Source organism: Gopherus evgoodei, chromosome 1 (genome assembly GCF_007399415.2).
Source record: "Gopherus evgoodei ecotype Sinaloan lineage chromosome 1, rGopEvg1_v1.p, whole genome shotgun sequence".
Lineage (NCBI taxonomy): Eukaryota > Metazoa > Chordata > Testudines > Testudinidae > Gopherus > Gopherus evgoodei.
Window position 1 is genome coordinate 269,644,043 of NC_044322.1, and position 25,125 is coordinate 269,669,167.

The 25,125-nt window shown below is 51.9% G+C and overlaps 1 protein-coding gene across 8 annotated transcripts in view; it reads left to right on the top strand.

Moving 5' to 3' along the window:
• Positions 1-25,125, top strand: part of TRIOBP (TRIO and F-actin binding protein) — a 36,988-nt gene that overhangs the window by 7,467 nt on the left and 4,396 nt on the right. For 3 of the 8 annotated variants that reach the window (XM_030545863.1, XM_030545882.1, XM_030545873.1), the window contains exons 8-16: positions 332-1,375; positions 1,891-1,986; positions 14,400-14,456; positions 14,919-14,987; positions 15,367-15,456; positions 17,288-17,397; positions 18,204-18,762; positions 19,550-19,660; positions 23,656-23,803. In XM_030545863.1, the coding sequence (XP_030401723.1) occupies positions 332-1,375; positions 1,891-1,986; positions 14,400-14,456; positions 14,919-14,987; positions 15,367-15,456; positions 17,288-17,397; positions 18,204-18,762; positions 19,550-19,660; positions 23,656-23,803 (2,284 nt within the window). The other 5 variants (XM_030545893.1, XM_030545913.1, XM_030545930.1 and 2 more) reach the window with 5 other exon arrangements.

Below are 25,125 nucleotides of genomic sequence, written 5' to 3' on the forward strand. Positions count from 1 at the left end.
AACAGGGAGGATAATTAACCACTGGGACAATTTACCATGGTCCGGGGTGGATTCTCCATCACTGGCAATTTTTAAATCAAGATTGCATGTTTTTCGATAAGATCTTCTCTAGTTCATACAGGAATCCTTTGGGGAAGTTCTATGGCCTGTGTTATACAAGAGGTCCAACTAGGATATTATATAGTGGTTCCTTCTAGCCTTGAAATCGGTGAACCTCTGAACTGAATGGTCTCCATGTGCTAATTGCCTCTTTCCCTGAATGTGCATGAAGGATGTGGACAAGCTCGTTAGAGAGCTCACTCCTTTATCCTTCCTCTGATCTCATCCCTAGGGGAACAAGAGGCCCCGAGAGCAGCTGGAGCAGCCCGGCAGATGCCAAGGAGAGGCCCTGCGCTCGGTGAGCCCGGCTCAGCGATCGGAACGAGACTGGAGGAGCCGAGTGGGCTCCATGTGCCACGTGAGTACAGACAAGTGCATGGACAGAGAAAGGGTTTCTCCTCAGCCCTCGAATCCTGGAAAACACACAGACAGTAACTGGAAAAGCCAGAGGGATTCCTTGCACCCCACAAACCCCAGGAAGAGCTCCGATAACAGTTTGACTGGCCGAGGGGGGCACCTGTGCTCCTTGAGTCCTGGGAAGCACCCAGAGAGCAACTGGAAGAGCCCAAAGGAGACCCACCCTGTGAGTCCAGTGACGAGCACTGAGAGAAAGTGGAAGGATGCAAAAGAGCCCCTGTACCCTGTGAGTGTTGGAAAACGCATGAGTGCGCGACAGAGCCTAGAGGAGAAACCCCACCTTGTGAGTCTGGGGAAATGCACAGAGCGAGATCAGAAGGGCCGGGGCAAATCACTGCGCCCCGTTAGTCCAGCTAGGAAGCTGGAGAGGGACTGGAGGAGCCAGGCAGAGACCCTGCACTCCAGGAGTCCAACCGGGCAGCCAGAGAGGGGCTGGAGGAACCAAGCAGAGACCCTGCACCCCAGGAGTCCAACCGGGAGGCCAGAGAGGGACTGGAGGAGCCAGGCAGAGACCCTGCACTCCAGGAGTCCAACCAGGCAGCCGGAGAGGGACTGGAGAAACCAAGCAGAGACCCTGCGCTCCAGGAGTCCAACCAGGCAGCCGGAGAGGGGCTGGAGGAACCAAGCAGAGACCCTGTGCCCCAGGAGCCCAACCGGAAGGCAAGAGAGGGACTGGAGGAGCCAGGAAGAGGCTCTGTGCTCCAGGAGTCAAACTCAAAGATCAGAAGACAACTGGAAAACCCAAGAGAAGTGCTTGTGCCACATGAATCCAATGCAACAGCTGGAAAGGGACTGGAGAAGCCAAGGAGAATGTCTGTACTCAGTGAGCTCAGGGCACCAACCAGAGACCAAAAGCCCGGTGAGTCCAAGTCAATGGTTAGAGAGTGACTGGAAGAGCCATGAGCTGTCCCTAGACCTAAGCTCAGAGAAGCAATTGGAGAATGACAGGGGCAAAGAGGAGACCCTCTTGCTTCAAGTGAGTAGAACTTTGGAGGAGTGAGTCCTGAGGGAACCAGTGGCTGATGAGAACCCCTCCCCCAGCAGATCCAAACCCTGGCAATCAATCCTCAGTTTCCAGAGAGAATCCCACTCCTTGCAGCCCCACCCAGTGAATAGCACAGAGGTTGGCTTTTCCTCTGGTGTTTAGCTCTGTCCCATTCCTTGTGATGCCTCCTGCTGTCCAGGACAGAAATAGAGCTCTTCCCTCGCATGTTTCCCTTTTCCCTGGTGTCCCCTACTGGCCTGAATGAAGAGTGCTTTGTCCTCAGCACTGTGGGGATGAACTTCCCCAGGAGTGTATTGGGAGATGGGCACATGCTTATGGAAAAAGAGGGCAGAATCCTAGGGCTTAGATCCTGATTTCTCTCCCTGTAGTCCCAGCTAGATCGAGGCACAACCCGACCATTCAACAGTGCCAGCTCCATGGGAAGCCAAGATCTTTATTTGAACACTAACGGGCGATGCCACAAGGTACTCAAGAAACTGGGGAAGAAGTGGGGACGGGTGGGGGGGAGAGAGTGCGTGGTGTATGTGCATGAGGGAACCTCTCAGAAGCTCCCAGAGTGAGTAGGATGATAAGGAATTGGGTGGGCCATTCTCTGTGACAAAGGCTAGCTGGCTTCTCACACAGGTGCTGTCTCAGCATGCAGCACCTCTCTCTCTCTCTCTCTGACACTGTGTCTGAGTGAGTCTCTGCTTGAAAGGCAGCTGTGAGGTACTGAATTGCTGGTTTTTGTGAGAGGTGGGTAAATGTATCTGCAATTGCATCTCCCCTCTCCCAATACATTTTCCATGCTCTTTAGCGCATTATACACACTAATTAATCCTTCCAACACCTCCATTAGGCAGGAAAACAGTACTCCCTGTATGTCACCGGTGGGGAAACTGAGGCACAGAGTGGCAAAGTGATATGCCCAAGGTCACAGAGAGAGTCGGTGGCATAACTGGGTTTAAAATGCGAGAGTTTCTGGCTCCCAGTGCTAAGCTCAGCCCAACCTCTCTCTTTCTCTCATATCCTATGATAAATAAGGTGTAGTTGACCATTGCATATGAATAAGGGGAAGGGGCTTATTTTACAAATAGAATCAAAAGTGAGTTATTGTGCTGGTGCTCCTGTGATTTAGTGATGATCTCTCAAGTGAATTTGATGCTGATGAAAGGTACCAGCCTATCTGATCATTCTGGAGCCTGAATCTTCTGTTGAACCCAGGTCATGTGCTGTGTAGACACCAGCAGCTCTCCCCAGAAAGATCTCCTCCCGAGAGAGGGGAGTTGTCTCCATGGAGAGACGGGAGTTGTCTCCATGGCCCATTCGCACTTCTGCTGAGAATGTCAAGGAGGGGGCCAATGGAGGAGGATCATGAGAGTACATTTGTTGTGGGATGTGGGCATCCATTCGCTCTGGACTGTAACTTATCAACTCCTTTCCCATGAAGCATCAGACAGGAATGCCTTGAACTTTGTGTCCCCCAGGGTTGGATTTGAAGGGGTGACCCACATGCCATTCCCAGTCCCCTGAGCCATGAAACTCTTGATCAAGAGTTGAAAGGCTCTGTATCCCAGCCCCCATCTCTGAACCAGCCACCCAGTACAAGGAGGTTGTGTGTATGTCCCTCTTCTGAAGTTTGTATTATTTCTGCTAACAACACTGAATTTGCTTCTGGCGTGTTTTTCCTTCCTTTGTAGGGGGCATTTTCTCAATACTGCAGTGTCCTGGGGCCCTGGCCATATGAGAGAACTAGCTCTAGCTAAACAGCAGCCAGGGTTCAAATCTTTCCTTCTCTCTACCCCCTCCCACCCTTCATCTCCCCTACAGGGGCTATTAAAATGCTAATACTCTTGAGTACCAGGCTGTCACTTGGAGGGAGGCCCAGCACTCTCTCCTCCCCTTCCTAGAACTCCTGTTGCTTACTTTCCTCACTTGTGCAGCTGAAAGCAGACTCAGGCCATGGCTACACTCACACTTTACAGCTCTGCAACTTTCGCGCTCAGGGGTGTGAAAAAACACCCCCCTGGGCCCTGCAAGATACAGCGCTGTAAAGCGTCAGTGTAATCAGGGCGGCTGCACGCTACACCCGTAAGGGATGTGGTTTACGTGCAGCGCTGGGAGAGCTCTCTCCCAGCACTGCTGCCGGGGCAGCGCTTTGAAATTCCAAATGTAGCCATACCCTGAGTCCTGAGGGAGGGTGCTCTTTCTTCCTTGGCGTTTGTTCTTTCTTAGTGCCCTCCTCTCTTGGCCAGGCTGGTGAACACAGAAGGAAGTAGAGGGCCACAAGAGTCACACTTCTTTAAGTGTTTTCTATAGTACCTGTCACCATAGTATTGAAGTACTTAAATACATGGTTTAACCGTTGGGTCCCCAACGCGGTGCCTGCGCCCGCCGGGGCATCTAAGTGCTCCTGCTTACTGGCCAGCAGATGAGCAGCTGCCAAAATGCCGCCGACAAGCAGCGTTACCAGAGGTGTCACCACCGAAATGCTGCGGAAATGGCGGCATTTCGGCGGCGAAACCTCTGGATAACGCCGCTTGTCGGTGGCATTTTGGCAGCGATGCCTATTGACGTTACCGCTTGTCGGCAGAATTTCGGGAGATGCTCATCCGCCGCCACGGTCCTCTGTGGCTTGTCGTCTGGCACCCGCCAGTCGAAAAAGGTTAGGGACCACTGGTAACCAATCTCTATCCATTTTGATGGACCCCTGTTACCATAGTATCTGGGTGCAGCACCCACATTAGTGCATTTAGCCTCACAACACCTCTGTGAGCTGGGGAAAGATTATTAGCTCAATTTTACAGACAGGGCAACTGTGGTAAAGAGAGATTGAATGACCTGCAGAAAGTCCGGTAGGAATCCTGTGATAGAGATAGGAATTTGACTTGGACTTCCTGAGGCTCAGTCCAATGCTTGCTTTAACCACGGGACCACCCTTCCTTCTTACACTTCACCCTGACCCCAACATATACCTCTTCAATTCTCACAAAATGGCAAATGACATTTAATGTGGATAAATGTAAAGTAATGCATGTTGGAAAAAATAACCCCAGCTATACATACAATATGATGAGGGCTAATTTAGCTACAACTAATCAGGAAAGAGATCTTGGAGTCATTGTGGATAGTTGTCTGAAGACATCCACACCGTGTGCAAAGGCAGTCAAAAAACAAACAGGATGTTAAAAAAGGGATAAAGAATAAGATGGAGAATCTTATTTTCCTTATATAAATCCATGGTACACTCACATCTTGAATACTGCATATGGATGTGGTCTCCTTATCTCAAAAAAGATATACTGGCATTAGAAAAGGTTCAGAGAAGGGCAACTAAAATGATTAGGGATTTGGAACAGGTCCCATATGAGGAGAGATTACAGAGGCTAGGACTTTTCAGCTTGAAAAAGAGGAGACTAAGGGAGGATATGATAGAGATATATAAAATCATGACTGGTGTGGAGAAAGTGAATAAGAAAAAGTTATTTACTTGTTCCCATAATATAAGAACTAGGGCCCACCAAATGAAATTGATGGGCAGCAGGTTTAAAACAAATAAAAGGAAGTTCTTCACACAGCACACAGTCAACCTGTGGAACTCCTTGCCTGAGGAGGTTGTGAAGGCTAGGACTGTAACAGCATTTAGAAGAGAACTAGATAAATTCATGGAGATTAAATCCATTAATGGCTATTAGCTAGGATGGGTAAGGAATGATGGCCCTAGCCTCTGTTTGTCAGAGGGTGGAGATGGATAGCAAGGGAGAGATCCTGTTAGGTTCACTCCCTCTGGGGCACCTGGCATTGGCCACAGTTGGTAGACAGGATACTGGACTGGATGGACCCAGTATTCCCATTCTTATGTTCTTATGCCCAGTCCCTTAAAGACCCTCAGTCTGGTTGCAAATGGTCATAGGCAATATCGTGTCAATCCCAGGATAAGAGAGAGACCAGGTAGATGAGATATCTTTTACTGGATCAACTTCTGCTAGTGAGAGACACAAACTTTCGAGAGAGCTCTTCTTCAGATGTGGCTCGAAAGCTTCTCTCTCTCACCAACAGAAGTTGGTCCAATAAAAGATGTTACCTCACCCACCTTGTCCGTCTATAGGCAAAATCCAGAGCTGTGGCCCAGTCAGAGGCTCTGCTGGGCATATGATCCTTTCTCAGATATCTGTAACCATGTGCCAATTTCCCAGTATCTGAGGTTCATGGAGCCAGGTGCAGGGGGCAAAAGATAAGCCAGTGTAATGGTAGATGATGGGGATGTCTCAGAGGGAGAAGGGCTTGTGTGTGTAAAGGTAGCTCTGCCCTGGGAGAGGGTAGGGGACACTGAAGGTGGGCAGAGGGGGGAGGGTTCATCCAGGGTTTGTATTCAGCTTGCCAGCTTCAGCCATGCTGTGGTTAGATAGGAGCACGTTCTCTGTCTTTATTCCCCTTGTACTGCCAGTCAGTTACAAGAAAGATATTTCTAAATGAATTATATTAAATGGGTTCGGATGTGTATTTCAGAAGCAAACAAGGTAAGCAGCAAATCTGGTCTTCTGGGAATTACAGTTCATTCAGTCAGGGGCTAGAGAGATCTCATGAAATCTCTGTAAAGAGTTGTAAGGCTGCTCTTCTGCTCACATTTCTGTGAGGCTAAAGGCAAGAGGGCATTTTCGTTCTCCTGCCCTTTCCTATCTGACAGTCCTGCTGAAGGACAGGACGCAGCAGTAAGAAGATCCCAGGTGCTACCAAGTGGATGATGCCCTCTGTGGGTGCGCAACTTTTGAGAGAGGAGCTCCTCCCTGGGCGGTGGGCTCAGCTAGGAGCTGAGTGTGAATGTGGGGTGGGGGCAGCAATCCTGGCCTGCCTGCAGCGGGCACCCGCTTCCCCCTGCAGCTCTTCCAGGCAGGGGTCACCTGGCTTAACACTTCTGTTGCATCTGTGCTGCTGGTCCCTTTGGCTCCCCCTCGCCCCTCCTAACCCTGCTCCCTTCCTCATTGGCTGCTCAGCTCCGCGTGGCTCCCCTATTGGCTACCGGCCGCTCCGGCCGTGTGCGCGTCCCGGTTCCGCGGCCTCCCATTGGCCGGGGGGGACCCTCCCAGGAAGTTTAAAAGCGGAGGGGGAGGGGGCGGAAAAGTTTCTGGGCGGCTGGGAGCGAGCGGAGGGAAGGAGCCGATGGCGGGACTGGCGCCGCGGGAGCGCTGAGGCCGGGCCCGTGCGCGGGCTGGGCTGGGCTGGGCTGGGCTCCCCCCTCCCGCCCCGCTCCAGGCCAGCGCCGGCCGCACCCGGCATCATGACAGTGAGTCTCTGCTCCGGCCCGGGGCGCGCGGAGAGTTCGCCGGGAGCCAACCCGGCCGGGGCCGAGTGGGTTTCACTGGGGACCGTGGAGCCGCCCTGGGGCCTCTCCTGGCGCGGGGGTGGGGGCTGCTCGGTGCATGTGCGAGCCGGTGCCGTGCAGCTGCGGGCCGCCCGGTCGGGAGCCGAGCGCTCCCCTGCTCGGGGGCGCCTGATCCTGGGGTAGGCGGGACCCACCCCCTGGCTGTGCTGGCTCCTGGCTTACGCCTTGGGAAGGCGCCCGTTTCTGCAGTCACTGGCCTCTGGGCGGCCGGCCCCCTTGCCTGGACCCTCCCCCCCCCAGGCTGGTCTCCCCACCGCCCCTTGCACTGCACAGGGCTTGTGGTTTGTTGCCTTTTATTATTTACAGGAAGTTAAGCAGCAGCTGTTTGCTGGGGCCCTGCCGCGGGTTGGTCTCGGGGTGGCGTGAGTGCAGCTGTGAGGGGCAGGTCAGCTTTGGGGTGGGGGATAGAGGAGGTATGTGCAGAGGGGGTTGTAGGCATGATGCCATCTCTGGGGGCAGCACGTGTCAGCAGGCGATGGCATGTCAGTGGTGGGGCAGCGCTCTCAGACTGCTAACAGGAGGGGCTGCTCTGAGGCGGGTGTCTGAGGGCATTGGCTGTGCACACATGGGGCAGGGAGGGGAGAAGGACTGAGTGAACAGGGCAGTGAGTTTTTGTTATTGTTGTTTGTTGTTCCTCCACCCCAGCTTGAGAAGGGAGAGAACAGCCTGGTCTCAAGAGAGCAGGGAGTAGAGATTGCCAGCCTAGTGGGGGACCCATGGCGTGCGAGGGGGTGGGCTGATGGCCAGGCCTGGATGGAGTCCTGCTGGAACTGGATGGGGAGGCACCAAGGGAGGCCGGGATGTGATGACCCTGAGCTGTCAGCCTACGCTTCCTTACAACATCCTGCAGCTTTTCCTGTCCTTCCTGGTGACACCCCGTCCTTTTCCTCCTCCCCCACGTGGGGTCAGGCAGAGAGGGGCTCATAAATGGGAACTTTGCCCAGCCTGGGTGTAGGAATGGAGCTTCCTTGTGAGATGCCATGTTGTATTTCACCCCCCCACCCCCAGTAATAGAGTGAATCTTCCCCCATCACTAACCCCTCCCTCCTTCTCCTCACTTGTCTGTGTTTTCCCTGATTTGGGGAGAGGAGATCTGTCTTGGGAAACAGCCAGGCAGTGCCCATGACTGTGGTGGAATGGCAGTTCTCTAGCAGAGCTGGGTTCCTGCCTATTAGATACCCAAGACTTAACAAATGCACTGCCTGAAGCTCCATTTTTTCCTCTCTGTTCTGTCCAGATTTGCTGATCCAAGCACCTCCTGCTAATTCAACCGAGGCAGCTCTCCCCACCCACTTCATCTCAGTCCTCAGTTGCATCACCTCTGCCTGTTGTTCCCCACCTCAGATATTTCAGTCCTCATCAAGGAGGGTAGATGTGTGAAACACACAAACAGAAACTAGGATGCCAAACTGCATCGCTAATGACCTTGTTCAGGATTTGAACTTGGCCTTTATTTAGAAGTGAGAGGCCCTTGCACTGAACCCTGCTGTGCTGCTGCCTCCAGCACACACTGTAAAAGAGGATGTGGTTTAGGGGAGAGGCAGTGGTTGGCTCTGTCTGCTGAGGGTGGTACAGGAAAGGGACCAGCATTCCTAGGCCCTGGAGGGAAGGTTGCTGCATACAGCAGAATAATGGAGGTGACAGGCTGGGCTGTGCATCCTTGTGCCTGGAGGCAGTTCTCACAGGGCTAGGCAAAGCACAACATCCACTTGTTTTCATAGCATGAACGAAATTGGGAGCTGTGTGGGCCCTTGATCCAGCAGAGGGAGTAACTCTGCTTCCACCAAACAGATTATGGGGCAGCTTTCCTTCCCTTCTGTCCTGAGTCCTCTGTCACGTGCTACCCTTATATTAACAAGATGAGGGGGAAGGGTATCTCCCTGGAGCTGAAATGTTGCAAAAATCAATGTGCATGGTAAAGAAAATGGAGCTGGTTCTGGCCGGTGGCCCTGGGGAACGTCTGGGAAAACACAGGAGGTGATACTGGTCCCCAGAAGTTAGAACTGGAAAAGACCCCTCAGATCACCCAGTCCCTCTCCCTGCAGCCAGGGTAGGATTGTCCCCTCGGGGACACTTCCATAGGGTCCTGGCCAGTCTGGTTTTAAAAATTTGAGAGATGGGCCTCCTCCATCTCCCCCCCACCACCACGCCCCTTGATAGACTACTCCATAGCCTAATAGATCTAATTGTGGAAGTGTCTTCTGAATGTTTCCTTTCTTTGCTTAATTCCTTACTTCTGGCTATACCCCCTGGTACCACCCTAATTCCTTTCCTTCTTTGGTGTTTACATTCTTCAGATATTTGCAGACTGTTATCATGTCCCCCACAGTCATCACTTAGCGAGGCTAAGCATATTCTGCTCTTATTGTAAACCAGTCACTCCAGCCCCTTGAGCACTTCTTCTCCAGAGCCCTTCCAACTTGTCAATCTCTTTCTAGGGGTGTGGTACACAGAAGTGAATGAAATGCTCTGGGTGGAGCCACACCAAAGCTAAGTAGTCCTTGCCCAAAGCCTCTGGACATGCAGCCTAAAATGGCTGTTTTTTCTGTTTTGCTGCCATATCCGATTGCAAACTTGTCTCTAGTTTGCTGTCTGCTGTCACCCCAAGACCCCTCAACATCCCTGCTTTCCAGCTTCTCTGTCTTGCTGAATCTGTGTTTCAGAATATTTTTCTCTAGACGCACTATCCCATGCTGTTCCAAGTGGAATCTTCTTTTTAGCATTCTGCCCATTGACTAGATTCCATGTTGTGCTTCCTGGAACAGAAGGTGCAGCTTGTGGGGGAGAGGGGGCAAAGGTGGCTTTAAGACATCTCTTGCACCTCTTGAAGTACCAGCCCCAGGGCTGTCCTAAAACTTATGGCAATCTCCCCACGGCTGCCTATAGGCTGCTCTGCAACCCCAAATAGCTATAAAGAAAGTGCCACAGTCAGGAAGACCCCTCCTAACCCTGGTGCACCCCCACACATGCGGCTGCAAGGGAAGCAATACAAGGCCACACATGCAGCCATTAGGTTGTTCCTGTATTGGGGTAAATCTTCCTGAAGCCTCCTTTATGGTCCCTATACCGGACATGGGGGCTGGAGTAGGGTGTCAGAATCTGGTCCAATGGTGCTAATATGTTGTTGAAGTCCTCTGGCTCTGGCATTGCTGTGTCCCTTCTGGGGTTTGCAGCTCCTCCCAATGAAATATTCTCTGCTAATATCAGTTCACTTGATGATTAATGCTCTGGTAGTGTAAATCACAAAGATGATAAGACTTTGCACTGATTCTTGTGGCAACCTCACTAGACATCTGACCTCTTGCTCAGTATACTGCTGTTCCCCCCCCCCTTTTTTTTTTTTAGGATCATGCTTGGGTTTTAATCCGCCTGACCGTGGTATTTATCCAAGGCCATTGGAACTGGTTCATTGGTTAAGATTTTGTAAAGAGACTGAATCGAATGCATTATTAAAATCCAAGTTTGACACATACTGTGTCCCTGTGTTCATTTAGATTTTTTTTATACATTACAAAAAATTAGGCTTGACTGGCCAATTATTTATAAGTCCCTGCTGCTTATTGGGATATCTGTTACTCACCATGACGTTCTGGGAAGCTGCAGTATGGGCATCTGGTGAAATAGAGAGTGATGCCATGCTGCATCTGGGGACAAGGGGTGGGATTGGCTAGCGACTGTGGGGCTGGCTTTGCTCAGTGACCTTAGGGTACCTTGGTTTAGTATGTGGGAGTGTATTGTTTGTGATTCACATGTGTTTGGCAGCATGTTGGTTTTATGTTCCATTTCTCTCCCTGCCCCGCCCCCAGTTCACAACTAGCTGTGGGGGTGCTGGATTAGAAGGGGGAGCAGCTGCTGCATAAATGCAACCACATAATGTGAAGAGTGTTGGGGAAGGCATGTGAGGGAAGCCTGGTGTGACTGTGGGGTGGATAACATCAACAGGCTAGTAAAAGATTGGGGGAAGGGTGCATGTCTCCCTTCTTGTACCCCACCCTCAGAGGCCCCTTTAGGCGAGGGCAAGCCAGCAGCTGCCTAGCACAGCAGATTCCTGGCAACCTAAGTATGACCTCTCACACAGTAACCTGCCCTGGTGCCGGCTAACTGTCCAGGTGGACCCCTCTGTACATTTGTTTCTTAATGCCCTTTGATCTAGTGCCATTTCTGGGCCCTAGATCAAAGGGGATTAACGAACTGTGCTCCCTGTGTGCATTAACACTCAGACCTCAGCATGAGCTATTTGTCTGGAGGGCCTGTCTAGGTGGAGGCAGCTGCTGCCTGGCGGAAGCCTGCCACCTGGTAGGGCCCGTGGTGGGCTCTCTCTGGATGAGCCTCAGGATGAGGGACTCTCTGGGTGGGTGGCAACCAGGTAAGTGGCATGCCCTCCCATCTGTCCCATGCCCTAGTCTTCCTGCGCCTCTCTGTCTCCCGAGTCCTATGCCCACTCCTTTCCATTGCCCCCACTTCCCCATGTGTCTTAGCACATCTGGCAACCAGGGTCTTGCCCCCATTTTATCTCCCACTTCATTTGCCCCCAACCGCTGAAGGGGGGAATAAGGCAAAAGGACCATTGTCTACCCATACCTTACCCCATCTCTCTCAAAAACCTGGCTGGGAGAGAGCATGCCATGGCCTGACTGACCGGCTTCAAGGTCCTGCTCTATGGCATTCTGGCAGCTGAGCCCCCAACCTGCTGCCCTCTGGCTCACCAGCAGGAGAGTGAGGTCAGGAGTGGGAAGAGGCAGGGCCTTTGAGAGGGTGGGGGGAGCAACACACACACACTCACTCTCTTGCACTCCTTCTGGTACCTGTGCCCCTGACCCCCAGGATCTGCCTCCTTCCCCAGTCATCTTGCTCCACTGTACTATGCTGCCTCCACCCCCCAAACTGTGCCTGGAGTCCTTTTTCCCCCATTCTGTTGGCTCCCTCTCCAAGCATCCTGCCCCTGTGTCTTGTCTTCCTGCCCCATGAACTTCTCCCTGCCCCTCTGTTTTCCTAGCCCCCCCCATCCCATTTGTCTACCATTGTGTCCTGGTCTCCCCCTGGTCCTAGCTTCCATCCCCACCCAAGGTCCTGACTCCAGTTCCCCTGTATTTTCCCCTTCATTGTTCTACCCATCTGTTGTGTAGGTCCCTCTCTCCAGCCTTACGTCAAGGACCCCTTTCTGGCCTGTTGCAGCTCCCCATGTACCCTTGCGTGCCCTTCATCTCACATTGAGGGGTTTGCTCAGGATGGGGGGTCTAGAATCCATCTAGGCAGGGTGAGCGGGGAGGAACAGATGCAGTCCTATGCTGTGAGTCCCAGCAAATGGTGCTCTTGGGGATAGGTTCCTAATGCGGGCCTAGGCAGGGCTGTTGGCTCCTTGGGGTGGAAGATCCCGGGGGAGTTCTTCCCGGGAAGCCTGTTTATGGAGGAACAAGCTGCTGTATTTGTCACTCTGTCACAGTGAAAGGGGAACTGACCTGAGGGGGATGTCAGAGTCACTCCTGTCTGCATGGGGCATCCCCTTTAAAATGTGGGTGCTGTTGAAAGGAAGTCACTTAGGTCCCATGCACCTTTATATCAGATGATGACAGGGGGAGGTCACATACCCACCCGCCCAAGCCAGAGCTGTCTGTAGCCAGGTTTAGCATCATAGTTCGATCCAGTCCATATGAACCAGATTTTCCCTTGTATCCTTATTTTCAAATGTTTCCTCTGTGGGTGAGGGGGGAGCTTCACCCCACAGATCCCAAAGTATAAGGGCTCTGCCCCTTACCTGCTGGGGACTTCCTCACATTGTACAAACTTAGCACCCATGTTAAGGAGTTGTTAATGTGCGCAGGGTGCACGCTGGTGGTGGGAAGGGAGGGGGCAGCATACTGACCTACTCCCTGTGCTGGCATGTTGTCTTGAGCAGCCTCTGCCCACCATGCAGCCTTGGTGCTGGAGATGGAGAGTGGAAGCCTGGGTCACCTGGCTCCAGTTTCCATGTGTCTCAGCTTCCGTGTGGCATATTCTGTCCCTGCAATCGGACACTCCCAGCCCAGGGAGACAGGGATAGGATGGGCCTGCAGCTGTAATAACAGGTGGCCCGCCCCCCCTGCCCCCTACCAATAGGCTGGTTGGGTTTGGGGCAGGCCGACACTCTGCTGCTGTCTGCCGTAACCTTGGGTGTAACCCAAGAGTTCAGCCCTGCAAGATGAAACAGGAGAAAGCTTCACCCAGTTGGGCCGTGAGAGATCTGGGTTTATGCTGCCAGCTGGCACCAGGTGGATGTTTCCTGGATTAATCGGAAGCACTTGGAGTACTAAGTACCCAGGCTGTGGTGAAGCTGTCTCCCCCACCAGACTCTTCCTGGGTGGAGCATGTGGCAGTTAGGGACACTCAGCAGCCTACCCCAGGCTGGCAGACCTGGCACAGATGACTCTCAGGTACAGCTCTAATATTGCCTCTTCTCCCTCTCACCACTGCTGGTTGACCCCCGCTGCTGGGACTTGAATGAGGCAGGGCGGGGGGGATAAGAGATACTGGCCTTGAGAACACAGCCACTGAGCCGAATTCATCCCTGATGTTGCTCCCCTGAAGTCCATGGTGTTCAAGGAGAGACAGGTTTGGCTCACCAGGCTTGGTAAAGGAGGGAAGAGTAGTTGCCTTGTATCAGCTGTTCCCAGTTCCAGCCCTGAAATGGGAGGAAGAACTGGTTGCGCTGCAGCAGCAGGGTGAGGTTTGGAGGGGGTGGCAGCACCTCCCCCATGGCTGTTGGTGATCTGGAATAGTATCCACATATGGGTGTGTGCAGTGGGGAGGCTGGGGGAGCAGTTGGGGGTGATCTGTAGCACAGAAACAAACTCCTGCATTTAAGAAAGAAAAGTTTGTTCCTGGATTCTAGTACTGGCTCTGACTTGCCCTGTGGCCTTGGGCAAGTCGTTTAACATTGCGTGTTTTCCTCGTCTGCTCTGAAAGGATATTTACCTCATGCACAGCCAGGATGAGAGTTGATAATGTCAAGCTGTTCCTGCCTTTATTAAGTGATCGGTGTTGGTCAAAGCATGGCCCCGGGCTCTAGGGGAGCGTGGGATTTGGAATGGGTTTCTCTAGTTTTGTGACCAAACTCCTTTCCAAACTGAGCCTATTCAGGGGCCATGCAAGCTTTTTAAAAATTCTGTGCTCCCGTCCTCCCCCCCACCCTCCCCCAAATCTCTGAATAAATGTCCGCAAAGCAACTTGTGGAAACTTCCCTGGTGCATACCTCCCTTTACTACTTCAACCCCTCCTTTCCAGGCTTCTTCTTGCAGGAATACCTGCCTGTCACAGTGTGAGGACCTGCCCCGCCTGCTACTTGGTCCTAAATCCATGTGGGTTTGGAGGGCGGGATGCTGGACTGTCCTTGCTTGCTCACATTGTACCATGGGGCTCCATTTCCAGTTACTGCTAGACCTGGAGTTGTGGAATCTGTGTCATTCCTGACCACCAGACTCTGCCTAGTCTCAGTCCCAGCCCAGTTGTTAACCCCCTGCTCTGTCCGTCTCTCTCCAGCCGGATCTCCTCAATTTCAAGAAGGGATGGATGTCCATACTGGATGAGCTGGGAGAGGTAAGATGGATGGTAGATGTGACACCCAGAGATCTCTCCTCCCTAGTCCCTGTCAAAGACCCCTGTGCGCACAGAGGTTTGCCTTCTCCATTGTGACTGTGTCCCTTGCTGGGGAAGGTGGAGGTGAGCTGCTGATTTATAGATTCCTCATTGTGGCTGAACTCTATCAAGGAGGTTCCCTGGCTCGGGTGCCTAATTTGCTGTGTGCAGTCCAGTCGCCATCACACAGTTCATCAGACTGCTCTCACTGACCTCCTCCGAGCTGATTGACAGAAAGGGGGTGGGGGAGGTATCTTTGGAGGAGGAAGGGGACAGTTGGACTTGGAAGCTGCTCTCTGGACAAGAGGGGTGAAAGGTCAGTAAGAATACCCTCCCTTGCTCCAACATGTTTCCACAGTAATCTAGTCTGTTCATTTCTCCCGTTCCCTTCCCTTCCCTTCCCCTTCGCTGTTCTGTCCGCAGTGGAAGAAACACTGGTTTGTGCTGACAGACTCGAGCCTGAGATATTACAGGGACTCCAACGCTGAGGAGGTAAACATGGAGAGTGCACTTTGACCTGTTGTTCTTTCCTTGGGGTGGGGTAGTGGTGGGATCCTGGAGCTGCCTCATGCCCTTCCTGGAGGGGAGCATGCTTTGCTCCTGGTGGAAGGGGACTGTAAAGGTGGCAGGGCTTATTATATAGCTTAGCTGAAACCATTCCAGTACCTGGGTCTGAAAAGGCATCAAGAAAATTAATGACTAGAATGTAGGACCTCAGCTCCAGCAAGGATGGGACAGATACTCTGGGTGGGCACAGACTGAATATGAAGTGCAGAGAAATTAATGCTTCCAACTGGGATTCTGGCGGCATAGGGGAGATGGCATGAGGTTTGCTCAGGGACTCTCACAGATGGTCTGGGGCTTGTTTCAGGCTGATGAGCTGGATGGTGAGATTGACCTGCGCTCCTGCACAGAAGTGACAGAATATGCTGTGCAACGCAACTATGGCTTCCAGATACACGTGAGTACCTGGAGCCATGCAAACTTGTGCTGGGCTCCTGTTGGAGCTTACGAGCTAAGCGGAGTCAGGGCTGATCAATTCTTGTATGGGAAACCTCCAAGGATACCCGGGTCCACAGGAAGCTGCTAATGCTCACCCCTCTCTAACGAATGCAGTCCTCCAAGAGGATGCAAGGAGCTGCTGTGCTGCTACTGTGTGTGCCATTTTCAGATGAGGTGGCAAGCCAGGACCCTGAGTGCTTGTGGGCCATGATTCCATGGCAATTCTGGCAAGAGCAGGAGTGTTAATCCAAGAGACCTAGGCTAATTCCAATTTGGATGACTAGATTTTTGCCTCCTTCAGCTATCCCATTGAAACTGTATGGAGCTGGAATTCTTATTCATTCCCTTTCTGTCCTGAAGAACTGCTGGGTATTGTTGCCATGAGCTGTTAACAGTACACTTGCTACCAATAGTATCAACTTGTCTCTATTGTGATCGATGTCACAGCACACCAGCTGCTTATCTCACTGATTGTAATCCTCTGTTACCTTATATTCTCCCCCATCCCTGTATCTATCTGTTTGATCCACCTGTTGTATCTCATAATGTACTTAGTTCCCGTCCTGAAGATCTTACAATCTATCTTGTTCTCTGTACAGCACCTGGCACAATGGGGCCAGGTCCTCTAGGAGCTGCTGCAATACCAATCACTCATTTCTGTGCAGAGGAATTGAGCTGTGTGTGTAGCTTGGTTCTGAAGTGATATAGGATGCTTGAGATTAGAAGGCACTACATCAGAGCAGGAGGGGAATATATTGCAGGGTGGGGGTGGATGGAGCCATGCTGGAAGTTCCAGCTGACCTTCCCTAGTGATGAAATGACTACAAGGGAACTTAGCCTAGCAGCTGACTCGGCCCAGTTGTTCTGTAGGGATGGCTGGGAGCAGATGGTATGGTATCTCGTGGGCGAGGAGGGGGAGGGAGTCTAGGCATAGGCTCACTGTGCTGACAGGCAAACCCCAAAGGTTATTTCACATTGCTTGTGAAATCTGTCTTAGAAAAGAGAGAGCAAACTCCAATAATGGGAACAAACAGTATTTCTTCACACAACACACAGTCAACCTGTGGAACTCCTTGCCAGAGGATGTTGTGAAGGCCAAGACTAGAACAGGGTTCAAAAAAGAACTAGATAAGTTCATGGAGGTTAGGTCCATCAATGGCTATTAGCCAGGATGGGCAGATTATGTCACTAGCCTCTGTTTGCCAGAAGATGGGAATAGGCGACGGGATGGATCACTCAATGATTAACTGTTCCGTTCATTCCCTCTGGGGCACCGGGCATTGGCCACTGTTGGAAGAGCGGATACTGGACTAGATGGACCTTTGATCTGACCCAGTATGGCTGTTCTTACATTGTACTCCACCAGGGGACCTACCTCCCTAGCGCCCCGGGAGTGCAGATGGACACACACAACCTTAGCAGAGACACAGGAACCGGGGGTTCTTTTGTAAGGGAGGAGGATGTCTTGGAAGCTGACCTGTTAATTGGCACCTGTCTAGCGGTGCCCAAGCGATGAATTAACCTCCACTTATGGTTCTTGAGGGCCTGTCTTCTATTGGTGTGACAGGAGAGCAGAGAGGGACTGTTAAGACCCTGCTGGTAGCTGTCTTCCGACTCTGCTCTATCAAAGGCGGGCTTCTCCCAGCTCTGCTTACCGGCACACCCTGTAGTCTGGAGAGCGAGTGGGTGTTGCCTCCATCCCAGGCTGTAGCCTGCTATCCTGTGCTGTGCAGAAGTGAGGGTGTCACTGCATGTTGTGGGCTGAGTTCCCTTTGGCGTCTCCCTTTCAGACGAAGGATGCCACCTTCACCCTGTCAGCAATGACCTCGGGGATCCGGCGGAACTGGATCGAGGCGCTGAGGAAGACTGTCCGCCCGGCAAGCGCACCAGATGTCACAAAGTACGTATGGGAATGTGTGTTGTCCCCCACACACCCCACCCATGGCTTAGACCACTTTGTGTCAGCACCTTGGCCACAAGCAGGCAATCCTTTCTGGGACGGGAGAAGTCTCCTTGTCCTCCCCTCCCACCTTGGCGTGGGAGAAGATGCTTTGCCAGTCAGGCTTGCTTGCGGCTGTGATACTCGTGAGGGTATCACGGGGGTATCCAGTCTTACCGTGTCAGTGGGTGAGTGTGGGAGAAAGCTTTCTGGGGATTTGTACTCGGGGTCCTGCTGGGTGACCCAAGGGCAGAGAATGTCTTCTGGGTTCCTTTGAAGAGTCTAGGGGTGATGGCTGACTGCTTTGCAGTGCCCCACTCTCTTTCTCCAATCATCTCACCACGAGTCGCTGGACCAAGTGCACGTCAGCACAAGAGTCTGAAAGAAACAGGCAACACCAAGACTGGATTTGCCTTTCTCTCTATATGCAAAAGGGGAGCAGGGAAGAGTCCCACTAGAGCGCACAGCTGGTGGGCTCTGTTCTAGAGACGAGAGCTGAAGCTCCGATCAAAACATGTTTCCCTGGAGCTGGGCCTGGTTCTCCCCACTCTACAGGAAGTTTGTTCCCATTGCACAGCCACTGGGAAGCTTAGTGTGGCAGGCTAGCTGTGCTCTGGAGCTTCCTAGGACTGGAATTGCAAGGGGTGTGGCTGCAGGCTAGGCTTGCGGTGCATCGACAGGAGTATGCGTGGGCTGTTTGCACAGTGCCTGCCTGCATGACTCCCAGCAGCCGTGTCTCTCTCACGCCTTCATGCTCTGATTTTCAGGCTGTCTGACTGCAATAAGGAAAACTCCATCCGCAGCTGCGTCCCCCAGAAAGGCTCCCTCAGGTCAGAGGAGCACTGGCCGGGCTTGGGGTCGGAGGTTATCTCCAAGGGCAGTAACCGGAAGGCGGATGGGCCGCGCCACACATTTGACTATGTGGAGCTGGCCCCCTGGCAGCAGGGCCCTTTGAATCACGGGGCCCCGCAGCGGACGAGAGGCAGTTTGAGGGGGATCTCTGACCGAGTCACCAAGCACGAAAACCTGGAACGGGACCTAGCCCTCCGCTCTGAGGAGAGGCGGAAGTGGTTTGAAGCTCCTGACACTGGGCTCCTGCAGGGCGACGGTCCAGCAGGGGCCCTCTGCTGGAAGGCGTGTGAGCAGGAGCTGCTGGGGCCTGCCCTGTCGGAGGACCAGCGCAGTCGGCTGAGTGAAGAGATTGAGAAGAAATGGCTGGAGCTGGAACGGCTGCCCCTGAAGGAGTCTAAGCGCCTTCCTCTGACTGCGTTGCTGAACCAGAGCAAGGGGGGCTATGGAGACACAAGGGAGGCACTGGAGAAAGAGGTAGGAGCCATCTGTCTTTGGGGCCCCATTTCCTCCTTCCCAGGGTGGGAGAGGGACTCCCCTTATTCCCAGACCCCTTTGGGCCAGGGGCTCAGCAGGAGTCTAGGCCAAAGTGCTGGGGACACAGGAAGCCCTTGTTACACCATCTGCTCCCACTGCCGGTCTTCCATGGGCAGGGAAAGCAGCACCATTTGCCACCTCTGGGTCAGGAGAACGCTAGCTCGCGTAGCAGGTTCATAGACCCGTGCTTTGAGAAGCAGCTTGTCTGTATATCAGAGACCCCAGGCCAAATTCAGCCTTAATATAAACTGGTGAAATGCCATTGACTTAACTGGAGCTGAGCCTGTTTACACTGGGGACACTCAAACCTCTTGTTCTGCCCTTCATAACGGGGGTTTAACCTGACAAACTTAGCCTTGGCAGCAGTGAGCATGTTGCTAGTTCCGCGGGGAAGGCCATGAACCCCTTACGCCAGTCACTGCCAGCCTTTCTGCCTTCAGAGGAGAGCATGGCTTACACCTAGTGTGTCTTGAGGTTGGGAGGGGTCTCTTCCTCACCTCTTCCCATTGTTCGTGTGCTGGGGCCTCTTTCACTGGGTTTGTCCCATTGGGTGACCACTCCATTCCCTGGATAAAGGACACTGGCTGAGGCACCCAGTGTCTCCTTTGCTCGTCCCTTGCCCCCAAGCCCCCGGCTGAGACTCGTCTGGCTGAGATACAGCTTGCTCATTCCAAATCAGAGCTGTTCCTCACGGCTGAGTCGATGTCGTTCTGGTTTCCTGGCACAGGTCCAGTCCCTGAGGGCACAGCTGGAGTCCTGGCGTGCCCGTGGTGAGAGCCTTCGTGACACAGGAAAATCCCATGGAGATGGCCACATGCCCCAGGGATTCATCTCCCAGGTGAGAGTCAATTGGCAGTAGGCCAGAAACCCCACTTTGCCTTTGAGTCCACTCCATTCCCAACAAGGCTTAGGGGGGAAGTGGGAGATGCACACTCTGGCAGTGCAGCCAGGGTAGGTGTGAATTTCATTGATTAGCATTGCCATGGCAATCCAAAGTGAGCCCAGCTGCAATCAGTTACTTAGTCACTGATGGGCACTGGCAGTCCTTAAAGCAGCAGCTGCCCAAGTATGCATGCAAATGATGGGGTGGGAACTGATGGAGCTGTCCCTTACCACTGAAGCAGGGTTCTGTTGCTTGGAGGGTTGGGACTCTCCCACCAGAACACCCATTAACGCTGGGGAGGTGGGCTTGGCTCAGTCATCCACCTGCCTCCTCAGGCCTGAGCCCCTTTGCTGGGAGAGAAGGGATGTTAATGTGTATTCGGGTTTCCATAGGTGGAAACAAGCTGATGGGTCCCAGGCACATTACAGATAAGGTCATGGAGGACAGGTCCATCAATGGCCATTAGCTGGGATGGGTAGGGATGGTGTCCCTAGCCTCTGTTTGTCAGAAGCTGGGAATGGGCAGCAGGGGATGGATCACTTGGTAACCTGTCTTTTCTTACCCTTTGGGGCACCTGGCATTGGCCACAGTCGGAAGACAGGATACTGGGCTAGGTGGACCTTTAGTCTGACCCAGGATGGCTGTCTTTTGTGTAGATTGGGGCATGATTACACCATGAAAGCCGTGGAGAACACAGGTTGAGGACTCTGCTCAAATCTAGCTTGGTCCCACCAGGAGGCACCATATTGTAGCAGGGTCCTGCTTCATGGTAGTGTAGACAGCTCTTCAGTCTCTTTAAATAGAGGGTGGTTTGGTTCAAACACATGAATGTGTCTCCATTCTGAGCTGTAACTCTTTGGTTTTATTTGGACATGGATCAAATGTCAGGCTGTAGCCAAGACTATAAAACCCAGTGTGCCACTCATCAACCACATGCCACTAGGAGCCCATCAGCAGGCTCTTGTAATCGAGGTCAGCCAGCTCAGGAACAGGGATTGCGTATGTAAAGCAGTCAAGTCTTAGGCAACACACTTCCCGACTGGAGTTATTGGGTCCTTGGAGATAATCCTGCTGGTGCAACCAATTGAGTTGCCTCAAATCACACAAAAATCATGGCACACTGAGTTGATTGCACTCCACCTTTTGATCTCTGTGGTTATTTGCACTCCACCTTTTGATCTCTGTGGTTATGAGCAGAGCCCAATCAGTGGAAGAAAAGGCAGTAAGGGCCTAATCCTGCAAGGCTCTAAACCTCTTGTTGATTTCAGTGGGCATTAAGGGGCATGGAATCATAGGGCTGCAAGAGACCTCAAGAGGTGTAGTCCAGTCCCCTGCACTCATGTCTAACCCATCCCTGACAAGCGTTTGTCGAACCTGCTCTTAAAACTCTCCAAAGACAGAGATTCCACAAGCTCCCTGGGCTATTTATTCCAGTGCTTAACCACCCTGACAGGAAGTTTTTCCTAGTGTCCAACCTAAACTGCCCTTGCTGCAATTTAAGGATAGGACAAGGAGCAATGGGCTTAGAGGTTAAGGAGAACAATTTTTCTTCCTCCTCCTTGTAACAGCCCTTTATGTACTTGAAAACTGTTATCATGTCCCCTCTCAGTCTTCTCTTTTCTAGACTAAACAAACTCATTTTTTCTCAATCTTCCCTAATGGGTCATGTTTTCTAGACCTTTAATCCTTTTTTCAGAGTAGCAGCTGTTAGTCTGTTTCAGCAAAAAGAACAGGAGTACTTGTGGCACCTGAGAGACTAACGCATTTATTTGAGCATAAGCTTTCGTGGGCATGCAGTGGGAAATACAGTAGGAAGATGCATATATATACACACAGAGAACATCAAACAGTGGGTGTTACCATACACACACTAACGAGAGTGGTCAGTTAAGGTGAGCTATTGTTAGCAGGAGAGAGAAAGAACTTTTGTGGTAATGAAAATGGCCCATTTCCAGCAGCATTTGTTGCTCTTCTCTGGATTCTCTCCAATTTGTCGACATCTTCCTGAAATGTGGCTCCCAGAACTGGACACACTACTCCAGCTGAGGTCTACTCAGCGCGGAGCGGAAGAATTACTTCACATGTCTTGCTCAGCACACTCCTACTAATACTTCCGAGAATGTTTGCTCATTTTTGCAACAGCATTACACTCTTGACTCATATTTTCCTTGTGATCCACTATAACCCCCAGATCCCTTTCCGCAGTACTTATTTCTAGGCACTCCTTTCCCATTTTGTATGTGCGGAACTGATGTTCCTTCCTAAGTGGAGCACTTTGCATTTGTCCGTATTGAATTTCATCCTATTCACTTCAGACCATTTCTCCAGATTATTTTCAAATTTAATCCTATCCTCCAAAATACTTGCAACCACTCCCAGGTTGGTATCATCTGCAATCTTTATAAAATTTACTCTCTATGCCATTATCTAATTCATCAATGGAGATATTGAACAAGTCTGAGCCAGAATTCATAGAGTGCTGCTCTGAGTCTGACCCTAATTTTACCATACTAATGTGATGCCAGTTACTCATGTAAAGTAAAAGGGGAGATCTCATTGAAGTGACCCAGTCACGTACCTTCTTTATTAGCAGCTGAAAAGACAAGATCTCCATGTTGCTGGAATTTTGCAACTGATCTGTTATATCTGCCACAGAAAAATCCTGCATAGTGTGGGGCAACTAATACAGCAGGCTAGAAGCTGCCCTGTGAGCTTGATAAATATTATGAGACCCAGTTCACATGGTAAAAAATAGCCTCCAATCAACTTCTGTCATCAGCTCTTGATGAGATATTTTGTAATTCTAAATTCAAACTGCCCCTCCCCTAGAGGATGGCTTTTTGTCTCCCTCCCATTAACCTGTCAATGTTTGGTAGCCAATTTCTGGGCAAATCACAGGCCACCCACATTTTGCTCCACTGAGGATCATGTTGATAATTTGTCTGGAGTCAATGGATTGCATTAACTCAAAGTGGGTCAAAGAGCAGCTGCCCTTGTTCTAGTACCAGCTGCAGACTACAGGTCCCAGGATGCAGCAACTCCCTTAGTGTGAGCAGCATTTCCCAAAGTGTGGCGTGTGCTCCTTTGGGTTTAGGGAGTGGATGGGCAGCAGGCGAAGGACTATGGAGGCGAAGCAGACTGGCCTCTTTACTATCAGCCGAGATGCTGAAGGACTCTTCTAAATGAGATTCTCTTGTTACAGTTTAAAAGGAAACCTTAAAAAATGACCATGCTGCACTGATGCAGCACCTCTGCTTGAATCTATAGAGAGCCTGGAACAGTAGCTCAGAGGCATGAACTTAATTTTAGGGAGTGCTAACGCCAGTGCCAGTGAGGATATTTTGAAGTCTGTGTTAAGTCCACCTGCACATCAGACTGCTAATCTGCTTTGAGTATCCAGCCTCTTTGGGGAGGGCCTTTAACAGCAAATGGCTGCATTGAAGGGAGGTTGCAATTGGTTTCATTTTCCTTAAGAGGCAGCTCAGCTTTCAATAGTTAAGGGAATGTTTATCCGTGTCATAAAGCCAGGCACTTCGCTGCATTAGGCAGTGTGGTATAGTGCATAGAGCACTGGACTGAAACTCGGGAGACCTAGGCTCTGTTCCCTGCTCTGCCACTGAAGTGCTGGGTGGCCTTGGGCAAGTCACTTCCCTGTATGTGCCTCAGTTTCCCCATATAAGAAATGGGGGATAATGCTTTAGTCAAGCACTTTGAGATCTAAGGATGAAAAGCTTTATTTAACATCTTTATCTTCTTAAGACACTTTCTTTCCTCTTGAGGGTATTCACCTCCCCTCTCTGATTCAGTGCTGGTGATGGGCCTGGGTGGAGTTCACTCCTGTAGTGCACAGCAAATGCCAGGCAAATTGTATGGTATCTTGCTGCATCTCTCCGTGTCTCAGTCCCACTCCCCTTCACCTGTTTTTCTTTCTCCCCTCTTCTGCGTGACAGGAGGCATGTGAGCGCAGCTTGGCAGAGATGGAATCTCTTCACCAGCAGGTCATGACCGAGCTCCAGCGGCACCATCAGCGGGAGCTGGAGCGGCTGCGGCAGGAGAAGGAGAGGCTCCTGGCTGAGGAGGCTGCGGCCACAGCTGCGGGTAGGAGCAAGAACCCAAGCACTTAAAGGTTGGGGATATGGCTGCCTGCTGCCCCTTGTCCCCTTTCTCCTCTTTCAAACTTTCCTTCGAGTCCACTTGCCACCTCTCCTGGAATCCCTCAGTGCTGCCTTCCCTGGAATATCTCTTGGGTCTCTCTAAGCTGAGATGTGTCCCAGAACAGTGAGCCTCCAAGGTGCTGAGCACCCTTGGCTCCTGCTGGCCTCAATGGGTGGCAGCCTCTCTGGGCTAGGCCATGTCTGTAAAGCACAAGGTTGGGCAGTGGTGTTGCAGGGAAGCAGTGTGGTTCAGGTGCTAAGACATTGCTCTGCCCGTGACCTTGGGCAAGTCACTTTCCCCCCAGGTTTTGGTCCTCTCCTGACCTTTATAACCTCTTTGAGGCAGGGTGTCTCTCTCTGTATGTACAGCACCTAGCATAATGGGCCCCTGATCTTGGCTGGGGCTTCTGCATCACTAGCAGTCATTCTGCTTCTCGATGCAGTTGTTCCCCTTTAGGCTGTGCAGTGGGATGGTTGCTGGCTGAGATCCAAATCTGAGCTAACAAGATTTCTTTGAAAAGACGGGTGGGTCAAACACACTGTAGCTATCTGCCCTCTCCTCATCCGTAGTGTTTTCTGCAGCCTCCTTGCTCCTGAAAGGAGCCTGTGCTGTATATATAGCCCCATGCTGCTAGCTATCCCTGTATGAATAGGGTGATAGGCAGCTGCCCTCCCTTTTAATGGGCTCAGAAGTAAGACTGGAAAAACCCCTCCCATGTGTCCTCCTTGGGTAAGTGAGGTGGTGAGCAAGCAGCTCTGCTAGCGGAGGCTGGCAAGATTGTGTCCATCTCCTTCCCCTGCCCCCATTGTTGGCCAAATAGATGCCCATGTTGCTGAGTGCCCCATGCACACTGGACTTTTCTCCCTGTGCCCTTCTTCACCATCTCCTGAGTATGAGATGGGATTCCATTTTTAACAAGCAAGACCTGACCCGGAAGCCTGTTTCTTCCCCACCACCTGTGTGTATGTTGGGAATTGGCCTTACCGCAGCTAAAAGAGGAGAGTCTCTGCGCTGATGCTGTAGCAAGAAGCTTCAGACTGTAGCATCGCCCGTGAGCAGTGCTTGGAGCTGCCTGCTGTGGCTTGGCATGGTAGGAGTTAGCTCCGGGGAAGATGCCCGGGACAGAGTGGAGGAAGAGGGAAATTCTGAGCCGTTCCTGGAGCTGGGGTTTCTGGTGGTAGATGGGAGAGGGGAGTCCTCAGGAGCTCCCCTTGTTCAGCTCCCACCGCCCCATCTGCCAAGCTGCAGAGCGGCCGAGTCTCTCA